The following is a 17,520-nucleotide window of genomic DNA, read 5'->3' as shown; positions in this document are numbered from 1 at the left end:
AATTGAAAGGTTTATTATTTTTGGCTTTTTAGTTTCTCCGTGTTTTGTAACCCGCTTATTTTTGAAGGCGGTTTTATTTTTTGTTAAAAAGTTTATGTATCTTCATGTGGTGAATCTGCGTTAAAGTTGACTCTATGGCTACTTTTAGGTCTTCAACGGTGTTATAGCTATTTTTGTACACTGTTGTAAAGATGAAGTGAACTTGCTGAATATTGTAACGGTGGTCACTTTTAACACCTACTATGATAAATTAAAGTATGTGAAAAAAATGCATTTTATTCATTTTAGACATTATGCTTCTAAAAGATATTTACTGCTTAAGACCTACACAAACGATATCTGAATAGAAATAGTGTAAGTTTATTTTTTCAAAACAACCGGGTTCGATTCCCCAGCTGGGTACACTTTTTTTTTAATTGTATGAATGCAGTTTTTCTTTTTATCAAAATCGGTGACATAGTTCCTAAGAACAAATCTTCGTATGTCTTATAGTTTCAGACTTTCCCATACTGACCGATTTGAATGGGCCACCCTGTATACTACCTATAATTATTATAAATATGCGAAATGTAACTAAATCGTACTCCGATTTTTTAGGAGACAGATATTAAAGGTGTAAAAAGCAAAATGTCAGCAGGTAGATAGTCAGCGGCGTGCCGTTGCGATCGTCGCAGGAACTTAGGTACTGATTTAAATATTGCACAAAAAACCTGTTTGTTTTAAGAATAGCTCAATGCATACAACTAGCAATCTGTTAACATATCTACAATGTTGACAGTGTTATAAAAGGCAGGCTTAAAATGCAGAACCTCCCACGACGCCGGCGGGGATTGTCTCACCTCATCGAGACTTGCGGATGGAGAAACAATACTAGTCTTTGTTTTAAACTGCCAGGTACACGCCCTGCACAATGCGCCTCAGCAAAAAACATTCTAATACTCTATTTCAATTACTCTGCTCACCTGCTCAGTATAATACACAGCACTTTCCAACTTAGCTGGATACTTTCTTAAAACAGGCTTCCTTTTGTTTAACATACCTTCTTACAATAAATCACTTGCAATTTATTGTTTCTAAAAACAAAAGAAAACCAACAGAAAAATAAAGGAACCAAGGAAAAACAAAAATAACAAAACATAATTCAATAATATAAATATTGCATTTATTTCAACGAATTCTGCAAATATAATAACTGTAGAATAATTATAATAATACTATCAGTTTACAAGACTCTCAATCTTTCTCTTGACGCTCTAGTCGTCATAAACAATACCAAAGAATGCTTTCACTGGCTGGCACTGGGCTTTGTTTTATAACCAAAGGCTGAATAACAGTAAATGCAGATCGCGCATAGTTACATTAAAATTAAATTATACATATTATAATATAATTATTGGAAGTCGTATCGGAGGCATGTTCATCAAATACCTCTCCAGGTATACAAACAAGCGCATGCGTCAAGCACGCATTATCTACACAATGAAACAAAAAGTCGTAGATAATAAAACTAAGAAACAAAAATAAATACAAACATAACTAAAAATTAAATGAAAATAATAACAAAAATGCGATATGCAAATAAAAATGAAGCCAAAATAACACGTGTGACATTGTATATAGCCGTATTGTGTTTGTGCCGAGAAGTGAACATTTGCATTTGAAAGGTCGATGGAGACGTATCAAGACGGCCTGCCGCGGGAGGCGCGACTTTCCGCGCAGTAAATAGAACCGTAACGCAACACCCGCGGCGCGTGCGCCGCGCATTGCCGCGCTACGCGCCGCCGATTTCAATTTCAACTAAATATTTGCATATCGCCTAACTCCCCAATTTCGACCCACTCTTATGTAAATGTGTCAGGAGAATAGCAAAAACTGCAGCCGGCGAGACCCCACAAGCGACCAAGGATCTCATTATTATGTAAAATTCGACAAACTTCTGTAGTGTTATGTCTGTATATATTTTTGTCCTTAGAGGCCCGCGCCGTCAGACGTTAGCCTCGATCGATATTCGAAGTAACTAAACAATAAGATACGGTTATATCACAAGTTCTTAAGATGCCTCTACAAAACAAACACAAATATATTTATATATATATCTAAACAGATATACCTATCGCAATACACATCTCGAGCGGAGTCGGAAACAATTGTACAGCGCACTATTATTACATCTAATAGTATACTTTTACACGATCAACTTATTTACAGTGGAGGTCCTAAGAAAATAATTTACAGACACTTGGATCCTACAAGGCACCTTATTTAAATAGTAATATAGACTTCAGGCTTCGCTATGACTTTACAAAATAACTAAACGTTTTAAATTCTCTAAAATATATAAATTTGGTTTTCATTAAAATCCTACAACAATCGACAAGTCTCTAATACCTAATAGGAGTTTTAAATATGAACAACTAGGAAGAATAATATTATGCAACAGATTACTAGTCTACACGCCACAGAGTGTTGGTTTTTCAATGAGCAAATCAGAAGTCGAGCATCGGGAGCAAAATGAAAATAAGAGACAATAGACAGTGACGTATAATTTCCGAGAAAGTCTTTTGATTGGCGTCATTTAAATAATTGATTATTCATGTGGAGCGAAATGCATGTGCGCCAGATCGGTCCCATTAGATATACGAACGTCCTTCACGCGTCCTACCATTGTTGAGAATGGTTTGCATTTGAATAGCGGCGGCGCAGCGGCCGCCCACCGGTCGGAGCCGCGGCCCGCCTTCACGCCGACAATGCTTGTATCACTACCAGCCGCACCGCAACGCTGGCTGACATGGACCGACTAATCAACATAACACAACCGACCGAGTTCAAACTCGAAAATTGACCTGCAATATTGGAAAACCAACACTTCATGGGAAGCATAAAACTATTTGAAATTAAAACTAAATTTTATTTACAAACAGGACTCTATTAGGATATAGCAACGACCGTCACGGCACGAAATGAGCTTTGCTCAGGTTGCGGTCAGTGGGACGTCCCATCGTGATCTACACATGCTTAGTCCGCGAGTGAGCGAAGCTCGCCGCTGCGAGGTTCTACGTAAACGGATCGAATCGCGTAGCGCTCGGGAGCGGTATGCGAAGCAAACCGCGGTCAAGTGCACTCACCGTTGCCAGCGAGCTGTGGCCGCAGGAACGCGTTATGGAGCTCTCCGCCGAGGCCGCCCTCCAGCCGCGCCGCCATCTGCATGAGCGCCATGGTGCTGTCCTCCGCGCCGACTCCGACCACGCCGACGCCGACGCCGGTCTCGAGCCGCGCGCGGACCGCGGCGATGTGCCCGCGCGTAAACACGTGATCTTGCACCGAGTACTTGTGACTGTACTTGAAATCACATACTCGACACTCCTCGGGTGGCGGCGCGTCCGACACCTCCGATAACCCGGCCGCGAGGCGCGCCTTCTTCTCTTTCGCCCGCGCGTTCTGGAACCACACTTGTACTACGCGTTTCGGTAGCCCGATCTCCCGCCCGAGCGCCTCGCACTCGGCCATCGTAGGCGTTTTATAATCGCTGAATAATGATTTCATTATTTTAACTTGTAGAGAGGACATTTGAGTGCGGAAGCGTTTGCCAGGCGGTCTCGGATTCTGTTGCCCGGGCAGCGGCGAGGTCGGTTCGTCCTCTTCGTAGAACTCCATGGTCTCAGATGCAGTATCCGAGCGTTCGTCGGCGTCTGATCCCGGCCTTGAGAGGTCGACTGGTTTGCTGAGATCTAAGGGTATCTCCGGTTTTCCATGTTCATTGCGTCTTTCGGAGGGCTCATTGTTGCCGCCATTTTGTTGGGCGGCCGCATGCGCTTGTAGTTCACTAACGTATCGCTTCATTGATTCTTCACTGTACTGCTTGATAAATTTCTCCATGTCTGAGTGAAAGGGCGGAAAAATAGGGGGCAACATGGGAGCCCCCGCTTGCGAAAAATTTTGCTGCCGGTCACTTTGTTGGGAGCCAAAACTGGGAGTTGATTCGGTGCTTAGCTCTTCGTCTGGAAGAGCATCCACGTTGATCTCACCTCGTGCACATTGGTCGGCGTGTTTAGTGCTCAGATGGCTTTCTAAAGCACTCTTTACTTTGAACAATGCTGGGCAAAAAGGGCATCGCTTATTGATGACTTGTGCATGTGCACGAAACTGCCCCTTTCTCTCTCGGGCACGTGTGTTTTGGAACCAAACTTGTACCACTCTTTTTTTTAATCCAACTTCACGCGCAATATTTTCTAGCATCTTTCTAGAAGGATTTGACTCAATCTGGTACTTCTGATAGAGATAATCTAGTTGTTCAGGTAATATCGTAGTTCTTAAACGCTTGTCTTTAGGCTGTTCTCCAGTGTCCACTTCTTCGTATTCATCGAATTTCCTCTTTACAGCCTGTTGGTTCATCGCTGCAACTAACGGATGTCTCGACTCATCATTGCCGAGCTGAGCGTTCAGTTGTTGTAACTGTGCATGTTGCTGCAGGATACCAAATGGGGAATCCGGTGGATACGTGGGAAACAAGTTTGGGTTCATGATATGGACAAGTTGATGCTCCCGCCATAAATCAAACCGAGGGAAGACTAGGTTGCATTTATCACATTGAAAATTTCCATCCTTCTCGTCACTTCGGGGTGCAAGTGCCATAGGCGTAACTGGCGTATGGGGAGTGGGTGGCGCCGGAGACACCGGGTAGTTGGCGGCTGCTGGTGTCGGCGTGCGCGGCGGCGCTGGGGACACGGGCACGTGAGGTGGGTGGTGCTCAACTGTACTCGAGTTTGAATCTTCACTGCTCAAAGTCGCCGCTACTTGCGCCGCAGCGGCCTGTGCCTGTGCCGATCTTTTGGCATCTTCTTCCTTAAAACAGTGTGTCTTTTGATGTCTAATTAACTCATAATAACGCTGGAACACTAATTGGCACTTTTTGCATTGATAATTAAGCCCGGGAGTCCTTTGAAATCGGTTCGCATCATCGGTCGCACCTGCAGGTGGTTCTGCGGCCGGTTGGTTTTCGTAAACTTTTCTCGCTTTTTGCCTAGCGTTTTGAAACCAGACTACAATTACTCTAGGACTCAATCCTAGTAGTTTCGATAGATATTCTAAATCATCGTCTTTTGGATATGCGTTATTCTCAAAAAACTCTTGCAGAACTTTAATTTGGTAATCAGTGAATCTAGTTCTGTTGGCGCGTTTGCCAGAAGACCCCGAGCTGTTGGATCCGTTCGAGTTGCCCCCGGAAAGTCCGAAATCGGCCGGTACCCTGCCGGGACTGAGGCTGCGATTTGGGGTCAAAGGTAGGACGTTCGGGGGCGCGGAGTTTGGGGACGTGAAATTCGGATTCAACTTTGGTGGTAGCATCGACGGATGAGGCGGCTGCGGTATACTCGTAGCCGGTATAGAGTCAAGTTGTGACTGGATCAAGGAATTCAGAGACAGATGGGTGGGCGTCTGCGGCCTTGATATGTTTTGGTGGTGATCTGAGTGGTTTAGGCTGGGAGCAGGGCTTTGAGATGGTGCCTGAGGAAAGACGAAACTTTTGTCTTCCTGATGCCTATCGTCATAAGAATTGTACTTTTCTTCTATCGAAGGCTCATCGTTGGGCTCCGACTTAACATCCTGATGGTTCATTGATGGCTCCTCTATTTTCACTTTCTTTTCTGGAGGAGGTTTCCCTTCATCCGAGCTCGCTGAGGAATCTAACGGCGTAACCTTCGCCTCTCCGGTCTTCTCATACTCTTCGAGATTGAGTGTTGTCGATGGAGGATTGTTGAAGTTGTACGGCGAATCCTTGTTACGCTGTCGTTCTTTGAACAGCGTGTTTCTGAACCAATGCTTGATTACCTTGGTGGCGAGTCCAGATTGCTTGGCCATCTTAGCGATGGCCTCATCGCTGGGGGAGTTGTTGATGTCGAAGTGCGCTCGCAAGATCTTCAGTTGTTCATCAGTAATTCGAGTACGAGCGCGTTTCTGTCCAGCTGCAGCATTTGCCTGCTAACAAACAAAAAAAAATGTTAATACCAAATTAAAACTCAATTTGTAATACGAAAAAATAATCATCCTATACTCGTAATAGAAAAAGCCCTACAGGAATGTTAAAAGCATTTGTTTACGACCCTATCGATCGGCCCAGGTAAGTTAGAATAACAAGACCCGTTGTTAATAATAAGATTCGACCCTAGCCAGTTAACAAAAGATCGTCTGTCGCCTTTATGCAAACAGATAGGTAACGTTCGAATCGTTATCTCACAATAGTCGATATCCTTGCTGTACGGAGTTCAAACAGTAAAGCTTACAGGAATAATCAGACCGGTGCCTCGTGATCGTTAAACAAACAACGTACCTATTTAATATTACTTGTGTAAATAAAACTTAGATAACGCTTAGTGTCAATACAATACTTAGAAATACGATTCTAAATTTAAGAACATCGTACCTGTGTATTTCTAAATTTGAAAATATCGTAAGGTACTTGTCACACTATCTTACACATGGTATATAAATTAGAGAGAAATCTATTGAGATGAGTAGGTACTCGTACTTAGGCAACGTTTAAAATGAGAAATAATTTTATATAAACAGGTATTTTTATATGATTATTTCATTATGTTTCTATTTTTACTATTAGATAGCTGATAATGCAACGTAGGGATCGGATTGCTTCAATAGAGGTGAGATATAGTAATAAGTAGATATCTATACTTCATATCAAATATTTTGTTAGTATTTAATTAAATCCACATAACTATAGCTTTAATATTATAGAGGTAAGTAAACAGTACCATTTACCTTTCTAAAGAAAATACATACTTGTTTCAATTACCTATTTGGGTACTTAATTGATCGTGCAAGTATATATAGGTGCAAGTATATGTAGGTGGTATGTTATGTAATGAACTGAGGATTAACTTGCACAATTGCACATGCTAATTAAGTTGATGAGAGATGTGAATTTGTAGTTCATTTAGGATATTTTAATAGTTATTAATTAATGTCAACTGACCTGTTGTTGTTGCTGCAGCATTTGTTGTTGTTTCATCTGAGCGTCGTGAGCGAAAGGCATCGCATCGAAGGGCGGCGGCGGCAGCATCAGCGGCACCAGCGGCGGCTGCAGGTTCATGGCCGCCAGCGCGCCCACGTTCAGCCCCAGAGGCAGGCCCAGCGATAACATCTGAGCCACCATCGGGTGCAGCTGCCCGAGCTGCTGTTGCAGCTGTAGCATGTTCAGCGCGGCTTGCATCTCTTGCACTTGCGCCGCCAGCAACGCTCCGGCTTGAGCCTCGCCGGTGCCGTTGCCATTCTCATTAGTGAAGTTCCCGGCGCTCTCCCCACGGGGTGAGGGCGACCTCTCCTCCTGAGGCGCGGGTGAGGCGGCACGCGGCGAGTTCGGCGCACCAGACTTCCTCTCATACTCCGACTTGAAATGTTCAGCGAACTGCTCCAGGAACTCGAGAGGGACTTTATCTTTATGCACTTCTTCACAATGAGTTTTTAACACGAACACACTAGAGAACTCCTTGTTACAATGTTGACACGTCGATTTGGTTTCACCGTCCGGAGGCTTCTCCTCGGGAGGCGGCGGTGGCGGACTCGGCGCCCGCGCCATCTCTCGTTCTTCTTGCATTTTTCGCCGCTGGTTTTCATTGTATTGCATGACGAGGTCGAAGCCAAATGTCTCGAGTAGTTGCTTGTACATTTGCGAGTTTCTTTTGGGCGGGTTGCCCTTGGCGACCATCTCGTCTAGAGCGGCTGCGTCTGCGTCAGCTAGCGGCGAATGTGCCCGCGCATCGCCAAACGGGCATGAAGTTGCGCGATGTGCGTCGAGTAACTCCCCGGTAGGAAATGACGCGTGGCAGCGATCGCACGAGGCGCTACCTGCGCGAGGGGAGCGCGGGCTACCTGGCCGCGCGGGGGGCGACGAGCGCGGGCCCCCACTGCTCGTTGACGAAGGGGATGTATTTTTCGGCGACAACACGTCTTGTAAAATTTTAGCAGGGTCGTTTCTGTCCGGCTGCTCTACCAAAGGGCGCGACAAGTCCACGTGACCAGCGGCCGCGAGTTCTTGCAACTTGCCAGCTCGCGTTTGATGTAGCACGGATCTCATATGAATGTCGAGAGTGCTGCCTTGAGTATAGGCGACTTTGCAAATGTTACATTTGTAGCGCTTGCGTTCATCTTCCTCACTTGATGTGCTTTTAGGTGTCAGAGTCAGATTGGAGGGCGCTGAGCCAGCTCCCGGGGACACGGGAGGGTTGTTGTTATTTTGTTGTTCTTGCATGGCTCGTTTCAATTTGTGCAAGTGACTCACGCTGTTATAATGAACAAGTAAAATGTTCTTTTGTGTGAACGACTCTTTGCATACATCACATTTGAATGGTCTATTAGGGTCAAGATATTTCTCCATTGGATATGTGAGTTTCTCACCCTTTCGATGTAGGAGTGTTTTATTATGCGCTGTCAAATAAGACTGACGAGTGAAAGCAACTTTGCATCTGTGGCATTTGTATTTTCTATTAGGATCATTGTAAGAATCTTCAGCCATAGCTTGTGAATTAAGGTAGTCTTCTAGGAACTGTTGGTCTTTGTAAATGATGGAATCATCTGAATTTTCGGCATCGTTGTGGCCCGATTCATCTGCTACGGTTGCGCTTGAGTCTCTATCTTCGAGTTCAGCCATTTCATCTTCGGGCGTTCTTAGAGCTTCTTTTCGCAATAGCTCTGCTGTAGCAGCATCTAAAGCTGTTCCTTGGCTCGCCTGTAGCAAAGGATTGGAAGCCAGACTACGTTTGAAAGCAGCGAGCTCTTCTTCAGATAGTTCTGGATGAGAAGTTTCTACATGTTTTTGTAGAGCAAGAACAGATCTAAAGCTTCGCCCACACAGTACACATTTAGTAGCATCACGAATGACGTGATATTGTGAGTGAAGTTGAAGTTTTTCGACAGTCTTGAAAGCCAAGCTACATTGATTGCAGCGGTATTTGTATACATGCTTTTCAGATACAGACATGTTAGCGATGGAGTTGCGGGCATGCGCTTCTCTGAAATGATTTTGTAGCGCATGAGCGGTGTCGAAATACCGATTACAACCTTTCTTCCAACAAACGTATCCTGGGCCTTGTGGTGTTTGTTTTAGTTCGAAGTGGCCAGATTCGTTTTGATGTTGGCATAATTCGTCCACATTACGAAAAGTGCGGTTGCAGGTTGAGCATCGTTCTGTTTCTCCGTCCGCACTTCCTTCAGAGCGTGGGGATGAGATCTCTCTCTCCTCATCGCCCTGGCGTCCATCTGCCTGCGCTTGGGCACCGCCGTTTAGCCAATGGCTTTGATCGACAAGTAGTAACAGTCTCTGCAGGCCCTCAGAGTTGACAGAATGTATTTGCATCACGTGTCGTTCTAGTGCTGGCCTTTCCTTAAATGCATCTTGGCAAAGCGGGCAAATGAAGTGTCTGACGTTGTCTCCGTGCGATGCGGTCACATGAGCGTGGAGTCGGCTCTCGCTTCCACAACTGAAATTACAGTAAGGGCAAGCGTGTGGGCCGGGTGTTTCACGTTCTTCGTCCCGTTCGCCGGTTCCCGGTTGTGATGGTTGTTGTTGTTGCTGTTGCATTTGCTGTTGTTGTTGTAGCTGTTGCTGTGCTTGTTGTTGATGTTGCTCCAAAAATCGCATCATTTTCTGTTCTTGCGTCAGTTCAGGCTTCTGATCAACCGGTTCTTTGTTATCTGTGAACAAAATAAAATACGTGAGTTTTGTTCTACCTGCTTCAGCGGTCTAAAGTGAACACTAAGTAGGTAAGTAGGTTATAAAATCAGTAAAAGTTAAAAATAGATCATCGAACCTCCCGCTACGGAATCCGTACCGCGAATGGATACCGATCTGTAAGCCGCACGTCCACAATGTCTACCTTACCTATACGAGATTTATCTACAAAAAAGATTATTTCTATAAATGAAGCTCACTATTGTTCGGCGTGAACGTTTGTTACTTTTCTGAATCGAAGTTAAAAATAAGAATCTCCTCCTTTATATTATTAGTAGGTTCGTTTTGTTTGCGATGTCCCGGCAAGACAAAGGTATCGCTCTATCCATCCCGTACGCACACACGCACAGATGCATTAATGCTAAGGTAACAAGTATATTGTAATTTCGCACACAAAGAAGATACAGGACGGGCAAACAATCATTGTTCATTATTACAAAAGGTTTCGAATATTTCGTTTCGCATTGGATCAAATGCATTGACGGATATGACGGTGGGTGCGAGGGGGACAGGTAGTGTGGAGATATGTGAGATTGCAATTATTATTTGACCAGGGATAAGTCCGCGGCGTGTGAAAGAAGCTGGCCGCATTGTTTACGCTCAAATAAGGAAGGTGAAAGAAACGGCCGGCAGGGGCGCAGATTCGTTAAGTAACGTTACAATCACGCTTTATTAGATGAGCAACTGACAGCCTGCCCGGCTATTGTACTCATTTAAGATACAGAAAAAAATGACACAAATAAACCCGAGGATAACCGTCAAACAAAAGATTTCAACGTGCATTTGAAAAATGGATCATGAAATTTGGTTTCTCAAAATAAAATCATATGAAATTAAGGTAACATTTTGTAGCCATTTTTTGGATTAGGTAATTAAAGTTAGTCAGTGTAAAAAATAAAGTAGTAAGGGGTAATATTTCCCTTAATTAAAACTCGAAAAATATCTCACAGTCGAGGAGATCCGAAACCAGTCGTGTCCCCTGTTTGGAACCCGTTCTATAGTTTTAATCAGTTAAAACCGTTACATCTAATGAAGGGGAGAGGGATAAGTAAGTAAATCCGAGTAATAATAGCGCAACTGACCCTAAATCCGGAGCGAAGTGACCAGTGAATGTAATTATTTATGATGGAGAATCGCCGACCCACCGTCTGGCGGGAGCAAAGAACAATGCCCAGGTAAAGGGACCTTGTCTGCATAAATGCCATCTCCAACGCTTTTTGTCAATGGACAAAGGGTCTTTTCTAAGGAAACACCACATCGTTATAGCGTCGTAAAGTAGGTATTGTGCAGTGCGATGTAAGTTTTGTTTTGCAAGATTTAGGTCAGGATTTTTACAATGTGGCGTCAGTAACACAATGGAGCCTGAACGATTTTTTGCTGCCGAGACTGAGGTGTTGCGTTTTGTGTTTCGCTTTTAGGAAATTGATTGCACATCATGCACAAAATTTGAAAGACAAAATCTGGCTAAATCTCTTTAAATTTGTTTGGCCTCATATTTATGAGAATAGCAAGATTAACAAAAAATCCTTACATTACAAGTTTGCTAAGCAAAAAGTTATTACACAGACAGACACAACTGGTCTTTGACTTAATATTACGAAGGGGTAATTTCAGACCGGTTATAATCTGGTTTTAATTGTAATTGATGATGAGAAACATTAATGAATAAAGAATCCAAGGGACAAAAAACGCGTCATATCCAATTATGATATGATATTATGATTCAAGTTCTTAGTGTTACTTTAGCAATTAGGTTTAAAATTAACGGCATTCCATTGCAGACTTGAAATTTTCTTACGGACGATCGTTTAAAACGGTTCCTAAAGGTGAAAATAAGTAATAAGCATAAACATGAGACACAATGGTGTAAGTCGGATTTCTTTCGCCTCCACGTTTCTCTCGAAGTTTATCGTATTTCACCGCGGCCATAAACATGCGATGGGCGATGCGGCCGGCGACATTGTACGATGATGTAGCTCCTCATCACAAGGGGCAATCATCCTTAATGCGCGATGGCCACATACGTAATGCGAGTCATTGTCCCGCGTGTGGTACTTATGGAAAATTCGCGTTCTCAATTCAAATCTTCTTTCCGTCTCCCTCGCGCGCGGGGCGGAGTCGCCTCCGGCCAATGACAGCCTCCGCCTGGTGGCGACACCGTGTAAGGCGTACGTTATTAAAGAAACCTGTTCTAATGTTGCGCGCTTTAAATTAAATTTAGTCCGTGTGTAATTATCTCATTATTGTGATTACGAATTCTCCGCTAAATGCTGCTCGGAATGGAGATTGCCTGCTTAAGTGACGGTCACGCGGTGAGGCAAACATTGCCTAATGTCTAACGTTAACTTGTCTATTTACCGAAAACACAAAACACATGATGTCTGTTAAAGATCCACCGAAGCACAAGTAAAAACGCAAAACAAAATTGATTAAGGAACGAATCGGTTTAAATTGGAAGGCGATAGTGACGTTTCGAAATCACATTCATAAGTCGATTCAGTATTACTTTATCGATACGAACGCCGGTAATGGTTCTGGTTGAATTAATTTTAATGGGATTTTTACGCTTTATAGAATAAAATGTTTTGAAATATGCTTAGGCAAAGTAATAAATAATCATTGAATTTATTTTGCCACAGTTGTTTTGAAAGTTGGTTGCGAGCAGCGACATCTGGCGTAAGGTGGGAAAACGACTTGGAAAAAAATGAGGGGCGCGTGCGCTGCATGTAATCAGTTCGCTATCATCATCGCTAACCTGTTGAATTATGAAGCGTAACAGATGCTGAACGGATGTTTTTGAAAGGATAAAAATGCTTCAGACATGTTTTGAGCATAATTTGTATTTTTTAATATCTATCCGGACCAAAAGACTTTATTCATTAGAATATTTTTTAATTGAGAAATTTTGACGTTGTTGAATTTTTTTTGTGAGAGATTTGATGATAACGGAAGAAATGGCTATTATTTTAATCGTACGAAAGAATTTGACTAAGACAGATGGCATACAGGAAGTCGTACGCGAAAATATAACAATAGGCCATCAACGCCCCGATAATTATCAGACAAACTACTTGTTTCCTTCTTGTCACTTCGCTGAACATGAAAAGAAGGTTTAAAAAAAGAGGTTTTGTTTTATTGAATTAGTTATCTACTTTAAATTTCAGTAAGTCAATTGTAAGACAATAAAACTGTATGTTGATTTTTACGGAGCGACATGTTCACTTCGGTGACAAGCTCTTAAATAAAGATTTAAAAAAAAAAAGTATACATTTTATCTTTAGTTGTGACACTTGTGACATTTAGAGTCATTTGCACCTCTAAAGTAATTTTAAACTTTTTTGTATTTGTACTTTTTATATTTAGTGTAGTTCTTAGTTGTAATTCGACATTTAGAGACCTTCTACATCTCTAATTAATTGTAGTAGAGTTATACTTTAGTTAGAACTTAGAATTAGTAGTACTTATCAATTGTAATTTCAATTCAATTTTAAATATTTTCTAAATATGTATGTAAATGTGACGTGTAAAAGTGCCCATGTGGCCTATTTGCTGAATAAATTATTTAGATTTTTTTCATTTTTGGTAGACGAGGACGCTGAAGTAAAATCAAAACATTTATACCTATATAGAATTTACAAATATAAATTTTTGGTAACCGTTTTCCAGACACAGTACGATTTATCGACCACTTGCATATACAATTTCAACAAAAAATTTCCGACTTCAGCTTTAATTTAGAATGCACTTTTATGAAATAAATCTTCTTCAAGTGAATCAACAACAAAGCGAAAAAAATTAGACCTATTGAGAAATCTTCGTTAGCCAATCAACGATTGCCTGATGGAAAAGGAGCACCCGCCGGAGGTGTGAATTGTTCCTTTAATTTGAAAATACTCGTATGATGGAAAAGGGTTAATTAAAAACTATCTGTAGACAAATAACTAGGGCTTGATGTATGGCTGTTTCAATTTAATAGTTTTTTTAAATATTTACCATTGTCTTGTTGATCGTATGGGCTGGAGAGTTCCGCTGGTTGAGGGATGACTTGGAAGAGCTCGGCGACGTCAGGCGTGGGGTCTTTGCCTTCAGAGCGCCTCTGCAGCTGGTGTATTTGCTCCATCTGGAGATGCTTCACGGAGCGCACGTGCTGTAGCAGCGGCAGGCGGTGCGGTGCGCCGAAACCGCAAAGCGCGCAGCGGTACACGCGAGGGCGATCACGGGGGATTCGCGACACGCACTCCCGGAGATGTCTCAACAACAACGCGGCGGCCTCGTGCCGGGCCCCGGCCGCGTGCAGCTGCAGCTTATGCGCAGAGTTCGTATAGTAATCACACGCACAACACCTAATCTGAACACCACCGACTCCTGCACTACCCGTTCCTACACCACCGCAGAACTTCAACTTCCACTCGTTTCTCGGACCTCCTTCCTTTACGTGGTTCACGTGCTGCAACCTCTGTAAATGCTTATCGGTTTTGCAATGAAGTTGAAATTTGCTTTGAGGTTGGTCTTGTAGGTGCAGAGCTTGCATACGTAATGACCGGCCACTAGTGCCAGGATTTCTTGCTCTCTGATCTTCGTACGATCCTGCGCGAGATGGTGGCCCAACGCTTCGAGAGAGTCTGTTGAGAAGCAGTTGCAGATGCAACAGTGGAAGGTTCTCTCGGGCTCAGGATCAGCTGGCTCCGGTGGAGGCTCCATTGCGTCAGGGTTTAGACCGACATCTAGATGAGCACCTAGTTCAGGTGGCGAAGGTCCAGGGCCACCTGTCATGAGTTGGATCATCAGAGCTTGGTTGTACGCCATGTCAGCTAAAGCCGCTTCAGGGTTTGGTGGAGGCGCATCACCAGCGCCATGGAAGTGGAGCAAGCTCTCCAGCTGTTGTTGGCTTTGTTGTCTGTGATGTAAGGCTGACAAAGTCTGCATATGTTTGACGTTTTGCTGCAGTACAAGCATGTTGTGTGTGTGCTTTTCAGATGTCATATGTATTCTGAGATTTCTGGCAACATTTGTCTCATAATTACAAACATCGCATCGGAATGTAGGCTTTGGTTTCTGACCCAGAGGAGAATGGTGCGGTAGAGGAGGCTTATGCGGGCCTGGTGGCGTGTGCTGAGGAGCAGGAGGTAAAGTGCCTTCTCCAGGATTTCCTCCATTTTGTAGTTCTTGCATGTTGTTCAAATGCTTGTCAGATTGCATGTGTATACTTAAATTGCCCTTCGTGGTGGTAGAATAGTTGCACACTTCGCATCGGTAGGGTTTGTATCCACAGGTATACGTTTCGCCTCGTGCAAGCCGAGGATGTGGCTGACCGGCTATACAATAAATACAACTCGTTTCAGCTTCTGGGTGCTTTTCCTTCATATGGATTTCAAGCGTTTCTTGATATTTGTAATGCCAGTTGCATTTAGGGCACTTCAGTGTTTTACATGAGTTTCTACTGTGCATGCCAGCAAGAGGTCCTCCCAATCTGCCAGAATTTAAAATTAATTCACATTTCGGGCAATCTGCTCCAGATGGTCGTCCTCCGAGATGATCTGGGCATACTCCTATCGTCGTGCCAGACAAAAATGCTGGAGGTGTTGCTTGGAATGGCGGGGAAGAATTAGGACTCGCGCGTGGCTGGACTGACGCGTTTATCGTATGTGGGTGTGCAACGGAGATCAGGGAATGTTGAGGAATCATAGCTTCTGCTATTGACCTAGGCGGTCTCCATGCCGGTGGGCTTGGCCTCCTTTCATCACACGTTCCGTTGGGTAACATCGAGTCACTGTCTCTATCAATAGGTGTCACCATGTCAAGTCGTTTGTCCATTGATGGGCTCGATAGTTCTGACACGTTCGCGGGGCTTCCTGAAGCCGACGCTCTTGGTGGCGCCGGTGCGCCTACTGGCTCTAAAAATGAGACTAAAGCTTCTTTGTCTTTTCCGACACACTGAATAATGGCGGAAGCGTTTTCTCTTGATAAGGCATCTCTTTCAGAGTCTAGTAACGATAAACTATGGTCCGACTGGGCATGCGCTACAAAAGATTTGGCGTATCCAAAACTCAATTTACATATAAAACACATAAGGATTGGTTTCACTGGCACGCTGACAGGACATTCCACAGACGGGGATTGGGGTCTCGGGGCGTCCTTTCCACCCCGAAAACTGAACACACGATAGCTGTGCATGACCGGCGCATCGGGTCTCGCCCGGGCTCGTTCCGCTGCGAGTCTGCCGTAAAGTGCACCATACAGGGATGGGTTCCTCGACACGTAGAACGCGCTCGCTATCTGAGGGAAATCGAGCTGCCTCTCCACGACGTTGCTGTCGCGGCTGTCGACGATGCACCCAGGTTCTATTTTGGGGAGATCAGATAGGCTCGTCTCACCCTCCGATAGCTCGGGATCTTCGATGATGTAGGCGGAGCCATCAGGGTTGTAGACGATTTTGCCGTCGAAGCGCTCGACATCGGAAGAGAGCGGTGGGGAGTCTCTTCGCGAGGTGAGGTCGACGGCGTCAGGGGCGGCGGGGGGCGAGGTGGGCGCGGGCGCGGACGAGGGCGCCGGCGCGGGCGCCGCCGGGGCCGCGGGCGCGTTGCGCGGCTCCTCCTCGGGGCTCATGTCGCCGTCGTCGTCGTCGGGCTCTAGCGCGGCGGAACTCTGCGGGTCGTCGCGCTTGCGGCGCCGCTTGCGCTCCGGAGGCGGGCCGCTAGCGGGGCCGCCGGGCTGCAGCGGCGTGGGCATGGCGCCGGGCGTCAAGGGCCGGCATCACATGCTCTCCTGTAACAACCAACAACAATATGTTAATAAAGAACATCTTCTCTAGGTATATACGAATATCATATCTATGTGTATGAATCAGACTGATCACTTCTCATTATAAAAAGCTGAATACATATATTAAAAAAGCTGCATTGACAATTAGACGAGGAAATTACCATTACCAGATAGTGCAGATAGCAGGACAGATTTATGAGACTTAGGGCCGGTTGCGCCAAACCGTTTGTCACCGTCAAAACGTTCGCTAAATTTTATTGTATGACAAGTTCCATAGACCTCTGCCGCGTGACGATGATGTGTCTGTTAACTGTGTAACAATTTAAATCTGATTCATTTTCTATTTAATTGATAACCGTGTTACCAGTCAATGAGTCAAAGTCAATCGGCCATTTAAAACATCAGTGCATTGAATGTGTCCGACATTTCTCACGGGCTAGTTTCACCTAGTTAGCCGAAGGTGACCGCTCAATGGATTTTTGTATAGAATGGATGGACACGACCGGAAAAAGGAGGGGTCGCTCGCTTATGTCACTTGTTTTTGTTTCCGAAGATACACTGCGCACTAAATTTGTTTTTATATCAACCGTAAAATCGTAGCTACAGTCAGTTATAAGTATTCAATCAAATACTTAGACTGTCAGTCGGTTAAAAAAAATATTTGTACAAAGATAAGACTTTCCCATAGAATACTCGTATGTACTAAGCTTACCCAAATTAAAATACATGGTAATCGTTGCTTATCTAACCGACATTTGCGCAAACAACTACGATCAATTTATCGGGCTGACAGCCTGTCAGTGCTGTCAATACCGACACTTCTACAATTAACAAACCAACAAACACAAGAACCTGGGAAAATACTTTTTATAAACACTTTAAGAAAGTTCACCGAATAACAATCCTTAATACTTTTACATAAGAGCCGATGGCGATGAATCACTCGTGTCTACCGATTACAGGGACTGATCAATAAAGTAAAAATTCGTTAAAAATACAAGATTAACACTTCATCTTCG

At 44.1% G+C, this 17,520-nt stretch overlaps 1 protein-coding gene across 1 annotated transcript in view; it reads right to left on the bottom strand.

The window, feature by feature from the left end:
* The window catches only part of LOC125231798 (zinc finger homeobox protein 4), a 159,606-nt gene that overhangs the window by 106,424 nt on the left and 35,662 nt on the right, over window positions 1-17,520 (bottom strand). The window contains 4 exon segments of the mRNA XM_048137378.1: window positions 3,126-5,973; window positions 6,986-9,702; window positions 13,733-14,227; window positions 14,230-16,504. Coding sequence (XP_047993335.1) covers window positions 3,126-5,973; window positions 6,986-9,702; window positions 13,733-14,227; window positions 14,230-16,468 — 8,299 coding nt within the window. The 5' untranslated portion in view covers window positions 16,469-16,504.

This window comes from Leguminivora glycinivorella, chromosome 12 (assembly GCF_023078275.1).
Source record: "Leguminivora glycinivorella isolate SPB_JAAS2020 chromosome 12, LegGlyc_1.1, whole genome shotgun sequence".
Taxonomy (NCBI): domain Eukaryota; kingdom Metazoa; phylum Arthropoda; class Insecta; order Lepidoptera; family Tortricidae; genus Leguminivora; species Leguminivora glycinivorella.
Note: the sequence above shows the minus strand (reverse complement) of the source record. Positions and strands in the feature narration are given on the sequence as shown.